We start from the raw sequence: 13,385 nt of genomic DNA, 5'->3' as shown, positions 1-13,385 counted from the left end.
AGAAATATTTTCGTAATGTTGAGCAAAAAAGAAATTATGTGAAGTTAGTGTATGTAGGAAGTGGTAGGTATATGCACATTTGAAAGCTAAAAGCACCTATTAACCTTAAATTAGCTTGTTACTCTCCAAAGATTAAATTGCTTCCCAATGGTAATAGACTTAAACACCTTTAAGTATAATAAATATACTGATATCAGTTTATATATAAATGCAGTGGCCTGAAAGACACTGGAGTCAGAAGAGTAAACAATCTTAAACATCATTCCATCTGAAACACGGAATAAAAGGATAAATTGGTCTGACTGTGCAAACACGAAATTCTACCCTCATGTTTTCTGATAATTGTATAGTAGCCAAGTTCAGCTGCACAAAGCACACTAGATTTTATCTTTCCACAAAGAATGATTTTTCCCCAAGTGCACTGAGTACTCCAAACAAAAGCCTATGCAGAGGTGACTTAATCCAGAACAACATCCTAAGTAAAGGAGGTGAAACTAGGGATTAGTTTATACCCCTACTTCTAGCCTATTGTCACTTCACAGGCTCTGGGGTATACTTATATTAAAAATAATACTCTCTGTATTACACAGGAAAGAAAATCTTAACTATCCCTGAAAATCAAGGCAAAAACAGACACACCTCAGCATTTATGCTTAAAGAATTACTAGTAATTTCTTAAAACTGAATTCCTGAAAAGATCATTATTATTACTTCCTCTCTCAAAGGTTGAATTCTCTTTCATCTTTTTAAAATTTCCATCCCCAAGTTCAACAATAGTTCAACAATATCAAGATTCCAAAGGGTTCCTAGGCACAAAATCTGAAAACACAAACAAAATCTAGACACCTTGCAATGACCAAACGGTAAAACCAAAGTAATCTTCTCAATTAAAAGTTTCGGCTTTGACAAGAAAAACATGTCATGGAATTATCTTTACTTTAGCACTAACAGTATTACTGTCCAGCGAAAAGTTTAAGAATTACATTCTTAAAACACTTCTGAGTTAAAAATGAATTTTTCACAGAACAGCAGTGCTGTGAGTTCGTATTCAAAATTTTCAAAACTCCTCTGCCACACATCAAAAGAAAAACCACTTCTCCAACAAAAAAGAGTACTGCCGATAAAGGAAAATAGTAAACACATGTTTTTGCCCTGGAAAGTTTGGCAGTTAATAGTAGACAGTATTCTGCAATCAATATATTACACAAGAGTCAAGTGTTTATAACATCAAACCACCTCTGAAATAGCGGCTTGTGTTTGCATTGAAATCTTGAATCCCGTGTGGCAAGTAGGAGATGGTCTGGACAGTATGTGTGTCCAGAGCCCAGAAATGTCCTACCTTCATACAGGGCTTTGAAGCCTTGGGCACTCACGGCGAAGTCTGTCGTGAACCACAACGTGAGGATAGATCCCGTGCTGACTATTGAGGATGGCAGCTGGAATCCCGATAATCTAAACCATAAAAAATATAGGAACAGAGTGAAAAAGCATAAATTTGTGATTCAAGCTTATTTGATGAAGTCATTGTATTTCTTTTTTCATGGCGGTATGTTTATTTGAGATATGTCACTAAACAATTACATGATTCACACTTAAGGTGTTGCTAGGTGATTGAAATTAAGCATGTTCAAGTAATAGTTCATTTAAACAACTTTTTGAGAAAATTCTTTATTGAAGGAATTGTGCAATACAGCATTGCATGAAACAGGGGACATGAAACTTAATGCAAAGTCATCCTTATACATGTTACATGAAAAAATATGATTTTACATGTACTTTGATTTATTATTGTCCTCCTAAATTATTTGATGGTGGGTTGTCTCATCTCATAGTTAATGTGCTTATTCTTATTATCTGCCCCAAATAAATCATAGCTTTCTTGAAAAGAAAACATATACTAGTCACAGCATAATAAACAAAAATCAATTACTACCTTGAGCAGAGGTCAAATGAATTGATTTTAATGTTTGGGTTTCAAGGCAAGTCTTTTGGATTCTTACATATGTTTTTCCCCTATCACTAGGTTTATATATATTTAGAAATGTTAATGATGATAAAGTCAGCAGTCTGAATGAGTGAACTAGGATAATAATATATATTTTATGCATAATGCTTTATAAAGTAACAGCTTTCTAAAACGTCAAAGAAATGTTTCGTCAATTCGTATTTTACAAATACAAACTAACTTTGCTAATTAAGTAGGTTGTCTCTAGATAGGTGGTTTAGTATAGTCTGAACACAACTCTCTGATTCCAAAAAGAATAAGTCTGAACGTTCATTCTTTGTAGAGAAATTCTGGCTTGCCAGTAAGTCTATGGTATTGAATATCTAATTCCAGCTGCCGTAGGTTTCAGAATCAAACTAGAAATTCATAAGAGAAAAATGACAGGACAATCCCCAGTCACCAAAGAGCACACTTCTAAATATCCACGGATCAAAGAGGAACTCTCAAGGGAAAATGAAGAAAAAAATACATTGAAATGAATGAAAATAAAAAGACAAGCTATCAAAAGTTAGAGGACTCAGCTAAGCAGTGATGAGAGGGAAGTTAATAATATTAAAAATATACATTAGAAAAGAGGAGACTTCTCACATTAGCAACCCAAACTCCCATCTCAAGAACTTAGAAAAGGAAGAAGAAAATAAACCCAAAGCAAAGAGAAGGCAAGAAATATAAATTTAGAAATCAAAGAAACCCAAAACAGAAGAACAGAGAAAAATAATGAAACAGAAGCTAATTCTTTGCAAAAGTCAACAAAATTAACAAACATTTAGCAAGACTGACACAAAAAGTGGGGGGAAGTAGAAGACACAAATACCTAATATCAGGAATAAAATAGAAAATATTACTATAGACCCCAAAGACATAAAATAGTAAAGAAAAATACAAATAATGTACACATAAATTTAATCACTTACAGGAAATAGGCTGCTTCCTTAAAAAAAAACCACACACACACACTACCACAACTTATTGAATACAAAATAGAAAATTTGAATAATAACTATTAAAACTCCCCCAAAAGAAGTCTACAGGTCCCAGTGATTTTACAGATTTCTACTGGCATAGATTGCATGTTTGTGTCCCCCAAAAGTCATATGTTGAAACCTAACTCCCAAGGTGATGATGTTTGGAGGTGGGTCCTTCTCATTGGAATTAGAACATGAGGGCAAAGCCCCCCAAAATGGGATTAGCACCCTTTTCAAAGAGATTCCAGAATATTCCCCCACCCCTTCTGCCATGTGTGGATCAAGACAGCAACAAGATGCTGTCTATGTAACAGAAAAAGTTAACGCTAGACACCAAATCAGCTGGCACCATGATCTTGGACTTCCCTGTCTCAAGAACTGTGAGAAATAAATCTGTGTTGTTTATAAACCACTTGGTCTATGCTATTCCATTATATACACTTAGACATCTACCCAAATGCACTAAGACATCGACCAAACATTTGAAAAATTAACATCAATTTTAGAGAGTTTCTTCCAAAAAATGGAAGTAGATGGGCACCTTCCTTGTCTACTTTATAGAATTAAATTACCCTGTGCTATGGATTGAATGATTGCCCCAAAATTCATATATTGAAGCCCTACCTCTCAGTGTAACTGTATTTGGAGTCAGGGCTTTTAGGAGATAGTTAAGATGAAATAAGGTCAGAGCATGAGGTGCTAATCTGATAGGATTGGTGGTTTCATGAGAGCAATAGAAGAGAAAGAGATGCCCCTCCAGCCCCCAACATGCATTCACTGAGCAGAGGCCATATGAGCAATGGTGAGAAGGCAGGTATCTGCAAGCCAGGAAAAGTCCTCACCAGAACGTGATCATGCTGCCCTCTGATACCGGGTATCCAACCCCCAGAAAATAGAATCTCTGTGAAAAATCTGTGTGAGAAAATAGATCTCTGCTGTTTAAGCCACTCAGTGTAAGATATTTCATTGTGGCAGCTCAGGATAAGATAACCAGATACTAAAACCAGACAAAAAGTTTGCAAGAAAAGAAAACAACAAACCAATAATGGCTCTAATATATATGGATATGAAAATTTTTAACAAAGTAAGAACAAATAAAAGCAATATATAAAAAGAATTCTCCCACATGACCAAGTGGTATTTATTCCAGGGATGTAAACATGGTTCAGTATTTGGAAAATAAATCAATATGATCTGCCATCATGACAGCCTAAAGAATAAAATCACTAGATCATGATAATCTGTGCAGGAATAAAAAAAAAACAAACATTGCACATATTTAAACATTCAATCATGAGAAAAATTTCCAGTAAAATATGAAGAGGAAAACTTCCCCAACTTGACAACGAATATCCTAAAAAACCTACAGCTAACATGACATTTGGTGGTGTAAGACTGAATGCTTCCTCCTAAGACTGAGAACAAGGCAAGAATGTCTTGTCTCACCACTTTTATTCAAAATTGTGCTGGAAGATCTAGCCAGAGCAGTAAGCCAAGAAGAGAAAATAATGCATATGATTAGGATGCAAGAAATAAAATTGCCCCTCTTTGCAGGTGACACAATTATCTACACAGATAATGCCAATGAGTCTATAAGAAAATTCCTGGAGCTAATACTTGAGATGAGCAAGTGCACAGGATACACAATGAACATACAAAATTCAACTGTATTTCTGCATACTAGCATTGAACACATTGACACCAAAATTAAATATTACAATGCCACTTATAATCATTTAAAAAATGCTTAGCTGTAGGGTAAGGGTAGAAAACTATACCCTTGAAACTGTGCTATGTTGAGGAAAGAAACCAGTATGAAACTAAACAAATGAAGAAATATACCATGCTAAAAGTTTGGAAACCTCAAAACTATAAAGATATCAATTCTCCTCAAACAGGTTTAACATTATCTCTATCAAAATCCCAACAAGATTTTTTGAAGATATGGGCAAGATTCTTCTAAAATATGTTTCAGAAGAAAGCCTAGACCTGGGGTGGCTGGGTGGCTCAGTCAGTTAAGTGTCTGCCTTCTGCTCAGGTCACGATCTCAGGGTCCTGGGGTTGAGCACCACATCAGGATCCCTGCTCGGCGGGAAGCCTGCTTCTCCCTCTCTCTGCTGCTCTCCCTGCTTGTGCACTCTCTCTCTCTCTTCCCCCCAGCCCATCAAATAAATAAATAATTAAAAAAAAAGAAAGCCTTCAAGACCCAATAGAATAGTTTAAGTAATTTCAAAAAAAAAAAAAAAATAAAATAAATCAGGCTACTCATTTTCAAAACTTATTTTATAAATTCAGTAATCAAGATCATGTGGAACTGTCAAATTAACAGATCCATACATCAATGGATGAGAACAGAAAATCCAAAAACAAAGCCACATAAATAAACCCAATTGATTTCAAGGTGCTAAGGCAACTCAGTGGAGTAAAGTTAGTATTTTGACAATGATGCTGGAACAAATGGTTGTCCACAAGCAAGAACAACAAAAATGAGCCTATACCAAAATCTAAACCTTATATAATATTTAACTCAATATGAATCATAGACATAAACGTAAAACTATAAAAAATTAGAAAACACATAGGACTATGGAAAATGTAGGACTAGGTAAAGAATTCCTAGACTGGACACCAAAAGCAAAGGAAGCGGACATATCAGACTTTATAAAAATTGAACACTTTTTTATGGAAGACCACACTGAGAAGATGAAAAGGCATGCTATACACTGGTAGGAAGTATTTGCAAACCACATATCTGACAATGGATAAGCATCTAGAATATATGAAGAATGTTAAAGACTCAATACGTGAAAGAACAAACAATCCAGTCAGAAAACAGGCAAAAGACATGAAGAATCATGTCATATAAAAGGATACAGAGATGGCAAATAAGTACGTGAAAAGATTTTTAACATTATTAGTTATTAGGGAAATGCAAATTAAAGCCACAAAGAAATATCACTACATACATGTGCAGAATGGCTAAAATAAAAAAGGAGTGACCATACCAAAGCTGGCAAGAATGTGGAGAAAATTGCTTGTTCGTATGTCATTAGTGGGCACAACCACTCTGGAAAACAGTTTGACAGTTTCTTAAAAAATTAAATATGTAACAACCAAACAATTGCTCTCCTGGACATTTACCCCAGAGAACTGATTTATGGTCAAAACCTGCACACAATTGTTTATAAGGCTTCATTCTTAGTAATCAAAAATTGGGAGCTATAGTATTTAAAACAGGATGGTACTGGTACAAATATACACATAGATTGATGGAAAGGAATACAGAGCCCAGAAATAAACCCACGATTATATGGCCAATTACACTTCAGCAAAGGAGACAAGAATATACACTGGGGAAAAGACAGTCTCTTCAACAAATGGTGTTGGGAAAACTGGACAACCACATATAAAAGAAAACTGGACCACTTTCTTATGCCACACACAAAAATAAACTTAAAATGGACAAAATATCTAAATGTGAGACTTGAAATTATAAAACTCCTAGAAAAAAACATAGGCAGTAATCTCTCTGACATGGGCCATAGCAACATTTTTCTAGATACATCTCCTGAGGCAAGAGACACAAAAGGAAAATTAAACTTTGGGAATGCACCAAAATAAGCTTTTGCACGGTGAAAGGAACCATCAACAAAATGAAAAGGTGACCACTGAATGGGAGAAAATATTTGTCAATCATATATTCCATGGGGAGTTAATATTCAAAATATAAAAAGAATTTACATAACTTAACACCCAAAATCCAATTAAAAAATGAGTAGAGGACCTAAATAGACTTTTTTTTCCAAAAATGATATACAGATGGCCAACATGAAAAGATGCCCAGTGTCACTAATCATCAGGGAAATGCAAATCAAACCACAATGAGATTTTGCCTTACACCAGGCAGAACAGCTAGAATCAAAATGACAAGAAATAAGAAGTGGCGGTGAGGATGTGGAGAAAAGGAATGCTCACGCATGGCTGGTGGGCACATGAACTGGTGCAGCCACTGTGGAAAGCAGTGCTGAGATTCCTCAAAAAAGTTAAAATAGACATGCCATATAGTCCAGTAATTCTACCATTGGGTATTTGCCCAAAGAAAACTAAAACAATAATAAACACTATGTTTATTGCAGCATTATTTATAATGGCCAAGATATGGAAGCAACCCAAGTTTCCATCAATAGATGAATGGATAAAGAAGATGTGATGTGTACATATGTGAGTGTGTACATGTGTGTGGTGTGTGTGTGTATAGTTGGAATGGAATGGTATACATGCACACACACACACACACACACACACACATACACATACATATACCATGGACCATTAGTCATAAAAAAGGATGAAATCTTGCCTTTTGTGGCAACTTGGATGGACCTAGAGGGTATAGTGCTAAGTAAAATTAAGTCAGATACAGAAAGACAAATACCATATGATTTCACTTATATGTGGAATCTAAAAAACAAAACAAATAAACAAACAAAAAACAGAAACAGACCCAGAAACCAGAGAACAAACAGGTGGTTGTCAGAGGAGGGGGTGGAAGGAAGATGGGCAAAATAGGTGAAGGGGAGTGGGAGGTACAGGCTTTCAGTGATGGAACAAATAAGTCATTGGGATGAAAGGCACATAGGGAATAAGGTCAATGGTATTATAATAGTGCTGCCGTATGGGGACAGACAGTTGCTATACTTGTGGGGGGCATAGCATAATGTATACACTTGTCAAATCACTGTGTTGTACGCCTGAAACTAATATAACATTGTATGTCAACTATACTTCAATTTTTTAAAAAAAGAAATAAAAAATTGGAAATAACTCAAAAGTAAATGGTTCACATATTGTGGCACATCTATATCATATATTGCTATTCAGTGATAAAGAGAAATGAACTATTGATGTGCGCCACCTGGATGAATCTCCAGAAAATTATACATAGTGAAAAAAAAGTCAACCCTTAAAGGTTACAGGCCACAGGATTCCATTTTTAAAACATTCTTGAAATGGCAATATTATTGAAAACAGGAACAGAGTTTTTTGTGGCCAGCAATTAAGGAGGTTATAGGGGCAGAAGGGAAGTGTGTGTGGCTATAAAAGAAGTAAATGAGGGATTCTCATGGGGCTGCAAAGTGGCCTGTATCTCTACTGATTCAATGTCAATATTCTATAGTGTTATTGCACTATTGTTTTGTGAGAGGTTACCTTTGTGGGAACCAGGTAAAGAGTATGCAGAATCTCCCTGGTATTTCTTCCAACGGTGTGGAAATCTATAATTACCTTAAAGAGTTTAATAAAACAATAGATTGGAGGGTTGGGACTGAGAAGCAGTCAAGAAAATATTAACAGATGAAAATAATCAAATCAGTAAAAAATCAAGAAAAGAGTATTTAATAACAAAACATTCTCTCATTAGTTTCCAAAACTAAATTGAACAAAAATTGTTGTGGACCATTTCATTTGGTCATTTACAAATTTTAAATGTTTATTAGCATAGGTTTAGATATCACATAATGTGGTAGCACTTTAAAATAAATACAAACTTGTGTTTTCTTTAACGAGTTTGGTAAAGAATTGTGATTTTGAAAGGACATAGTCAAACAGTATTATTAGCTCAGAAAAAAATGTATCATGAGGCTAAGAGTTCTAAAAACAATGTTACATGACTACCTTTGGAGAGTCTGGGGAAGTTTAGCATGTGCAGCTGTAGATAAAATATATACCTATGATCTGTTTCAAATAGTTGAAATGGAACAAACACAGTAATATTTGAGTACAAAAGAATGGAATCCAACATTGGTTGAGGCATGGGGAGAGGATGAGTCGATCCATTTGACCAGAAAGTACATTCAAGAGCTAAATGTGATTTTGATGTTTATAGCCATTCCTCCATCGTACCAGCTGAGGAACGTTGGGGAGTGAGGAATGTTACAAAAAAGACCAGTAACACACTCTTCCATCTCTCTACAAATTCGCTGTTGAGGACACTCTTTACTTCATCACTTACATCATTTCCATGCGGACCCTGGGGACTAATGTTGTTGTCTTTCTCAGATGAATACCTGTTCTTAGGAACAACTGGTCTATTTTTAACACCCAGGAAATCATGGAGCTGTTCAAGTATTTCCCTTAGCATCGACTAAAACACAAAACAAAACAGAACAACTTAGAGCCAAATTTCTGGCCTTTACGAAACAACACGTGAGTTTGTGGAGTGGCCTCATTCCAGATTCTATACATCTGTATCCTTTCTAATTCTTACCATGCTGCCAAGCAGGTCTCTTTCTATCTTGGTAAGCCACCTTAATTCTGGCTATAAGGAATCAGAGATTAATGAAATGGTAAGTTAATGAAAGCAAACAAGAAAGAAAATAAGACCATCTTTCCCATCCCCATTTCCATCAGACCCAATTGCCTACCACCATTTTACCTCTTCCTCATACATTGTGATTCAGAATACTGGTATTTCAGAAGATTGAAGCTATAATATATTTCAACCACTTTGAGATGGAATGAAAATCAATCCACAAATACGTAGGGTCCATCTGTATATAGCATCTTTTCTGCCATAATTCTGCCTAATGAGACTAAGCAGGCTTTACTATGCAGTGTGGTCAGCTTGGACAGCAGCTGGACCCAGGATGGGCTGGAAGAAGATGAATCTACCCCAACATCCATTCCAAGGTCACCCCTGGAGAAAACAACCCTATTATCCCTATTCAAAACATTAGGGGTTTTCTTTGTTTGCTTGCGTGTTTCTGACACCCTAATTGAATCATTTGCAGGGAAAAGAAGAGCATAATTAATCAAGGGGATGGAGTATGAGAACAGTAACAAGAAAGCCATTTCATTCTCAGTAAAAAGCAAAGTGTGGCCCCTAGTGGTCCAAATATGCCTCTCTCTCTCCCTCCCTCCCTCTCTCTCTCTTTCTTTCTCTCTCTCTTTTCCCAGTGACGTCCCTGGTGTCCTATAGAATCTCATTTACTCTACTTTCTGAGCCGAGGAGAAAGTAATCGCGTCTCACATGCAACAATCTGGGGAAACAACAGAGCATGTGTTTGGAAGGTGAGAGGGCGTGGGGGAAAGCAGGGCATGGAGAAGTGGCTGCACCAACACATGCCTGATCCATGCTCACTTGGCAGAAACACGAGTCTCAAAATCGAAAAAGCTCATTCCGTTTCCACTCTCAAGAAATTACTAGGATGAATTGCATGCAGAAATAGATATGGAATATTTCTACTCCACTATCATGCAAGATACTCAAATCACTGATACCCAGAGAATAATCTTGAATATTGGACATGGTATTGTTGAAGGAAAAAAGAAAAAAAAAGCAGATTCAGTGAAAAGCTAAACAGAAACAGATGACTGGTATGAGTGTAGTTTATTTCCCAGAAATTAATGAGCAAGTTATGACTCCATCAAACAGACGCTCACTCCCAAATTACACACTGTACATACTGCATAATCTATGGTTTTTGTGATTTTAAAATGTCAAATATCTTTAAAACTACAGTTTAGTTAAAATGTCAAGTGAATGCTTTAAGTAATTTAGGAAAAAAAATCCCTAACTTAAATCTTTTCTCAGTGAATGTAATTGCTTTAAAGAAAATCTCTGCAAAGCCAAATGTTGCCAAAATCACATTAATACTCCATAATTGATAACATCAAATTTCATACCATATGCCAGTGTGGATATCCTCATAATATAGGTTATAAAAAAGTTTGGCCTGACATGAGGAGTGAGATTAGAATCATACCCTAGGAGTTAGCAATGATCTAACAGATTAATGTATCCAATATTTCACCTATCAAATTAATTTCCTTGCAAAAAGTCTCAGTTAGCCCCTGCCCAAGACCTGAGTGAATGCATCCAAGGCTGAGAAGTAAACATCCCACAAAGCAGTTAATTACGTTACTAACTAATAACTTAGATTTTTTTAGGAATCTTTCTCTCTATGATGCTCAAGTACTGGTCCCATTACTGGTACTTCGCATATTTTTTTCTGAAGGTTTTTTTTTTTAATGTTATGTTAGTCGCCATACGTTACATCATTAGTTTTTTTTTCATTTTTTATTGTTATGTTAATCACCATATATTACATCATTAGTTTTTGATGTAGTGTTCCACGATCCATTGTTTGCGTATAACACCCAGTGCTCCATGCAGAACGTGCCCTCCTTAATCCCCATCACCAGGCTAACCCATCCCCCCACCCCTCTCCCCTCTAGAACCCTCAGTTTGTTTCTCAGAGTCCATCGTCTCTCATGGTTCGTCTCCCCATCTGATTCCCCCCCCTTCATTTTTCCCTTCCTGCTATCACTTTGCATAGTTTTCATGCCACAGAATAAAATATGAGGCTCCATGTTTTTCAAAAAAACATCCATTGTGTGTTTATTATTACTCTTTTAAGACTTGTGTCTCTCTAGGTGTTTTATTGGAGCCCGAACATGACTATATGTTTAGTTTGCAGTACAATACTGGGTAATGAGAATCAATTATTTATCAACTCAAAATCACTCCTGGACATCTACTAAAAGTCATATTCAGGATTAACACATTTTAGGCATTCAAGAAGCTTCTAGTGTAGAGTGAAGGATAAGAAAATACATGGAAGTAAATCAGAATAATCCACATAGAAGTCTCACAGCAGCCAGATTTGGTGGTGGGGATATGGTGCTATAAACAAAGCTCTTGATTGTTGAACTGAATGCTCAACAAAACACAAAATCTGGGATGTTCTCCAAAAATCCCATAAATACCTTTTCAGTGTTTTAAAAAAATAATGCAGGATCTCAGACAGGTAGACACAGCCCCCAAATTAAAAAGGTATACATTAAGGGCGCCTGGGTGGCTCAGTTGGTTAAGCGACTGCCTTCCTTCGGCTCAGGCCATGATCCTGGAGTCCCGGGATCGGGTCCCGCATCAGGCTTCCCACTCAGTGGGGAGTCTGCCTCTCCCTCTGACCCTCTTCCCTCTCGTGCTTTCTATCTCTCATTCTCTCTCTCTCTCAAATAAATAAATAAAATCTTAAAAATAAATAAATAAATAAAAAGGTATACATTAAAATTTGGGGGGAAGTGACCATCATCAAAAGATTATATAATTATAAAGTGATAAAACCGCCTATAAATAAAATGAACTAATTTTTAATAGAAATACCAATCTTATAGTCACCTATAGATGTGGCAGAAAAACTGGGAGTAATTTCCAGGTGATGTATTCTTATGTTGAATAATAAAACATATTGTCAGTGAATTCTATAGTTTTATATCTCCAGTTACTAGGCATATACTTTGAAGTTAACTAATTATTGGCTGAAAGTTATTCAAGATCATGCATTAGAATTTGTCCAAGATTGGTTGCAGGTATAGGAAAGTGTTCTTTATTGGAGCAGAATCTTAAAGTAGTAGGTAGCATAAAATAACATTAGATGTCAGTTATTTCAGCTTTTTGTTTTATGGAGGAAAGAATGGATGCCGAGAGAGAGACTCAGCGACCTAGCCGGAGCCGTGCACACAGTGCCAGAGCCCACGCTGAAAACTGAGCTCATCTTCCTCCCAAGCCAGTGGTTTTGCCACTTAGTCATTTCAAGGTGACTTGTCCAGTGGGATAAAGTATTGAAGTTTTCCTTTCTTTTCTCCTCACCAGCCTCCTTTTTTTCCCCCATTGGTCCCTCTTTTTTTTTCAGAAAGTAATTACCACTGAACGTAAGGAGCAAAGAATCGAGTTCATGGCTTCTGAACAGACTCTTGAAACTCAGAGCATCGGCAGCTATGTTCATTGCTTAAATTGTTAGTGCCTCAGGTTCGTGCCACAAGCCGTAAACCTGAAAGAATATTGCATCAGCCCCCTTTTCTTAGAGACTTGATAATGGTTTCCTGGTCTAGGGATAAGGACAGTTTGGGTAGCAAGAGGTGATCTGGAACATCAGAATGTCCCTGAGAGAACTGAGGTGGATGGAAGAACCTAAGGAGACCGATTTCTATTGCAGGTAGAGCCCTGTGAGGCAGCCACCCTCATGAGGAGCCCCTCATGCCAGGTCAGAGCGAGAGCCATGGGATGTGCATGCAAGCGCCACAGGGTATGTCCCTGTCTGATGACATGCCAGCGTGCAAGAGTGAGCTAAAGACTCTGGCATCCAAGAGAGGTAAGGGCCATGTCCTTCGTGGTCTTGAATGCATGAGAGCACATGGCTAATGTGGAAGCTCAGCCTCTGCGAGCAGGTCTAGACACTCCTGACAAAGACCCGCACAATTACGTCTCAGATGGTGTCAGGAGGAGACAGGTAGGGGCTGTGGGATCCTACGAGACCCCTGGATTCAGATACCATCTAAAGAGGGTGGAAGCAAGTAGGTAAAACTTTGAAAAGGTGGAATTACACACACACATGCACACACACACACCTACC

The 13,385-nt window shown here is 36.9% G+C and overlaps 1 protein-coding gene across 1 annotated transcript in view; it reads right to left on the bottom strand.

Moving 5' to 3' along the window:
• Positions 1–13,385, bottom strand: part of CSMD1 (CUB and Sushi multiple domains 1) — a 2,028,797-nt gene that overhangs the window by 1,429,601 nt on the left and 585,811 nt on the right. Inside the window, exon 3 of the mRNA XM_027598604.2 lies at positions 1,340–1,452. Within this exon, the coding sequence (XP_027454405.2) occupies positions 1,340–1,452 (113 nt within the window). The remainder of the gene's footprint in view (positions 1–1,339; positions 1,453–13,385) is intronic.

Source organism: Zalophus californianus, chromosome 2, assembly GCF_009762305.2.
Source record: "Zalophus californianus isolate mZalCal1 chromosome 2, mZalCal1.pri.v2, whole genome shotgun sequence".
Classification (NCBI taxonomy): domain Eukaryota; kingdom Metazoa; phylum Chordata; class Mammalia; order Carnivora; family Otariidae; genus Zalophus; species Zalophus californianus.
This window is presented reverse-complemented; position numbering and strand designations above follow the sequence as displayed.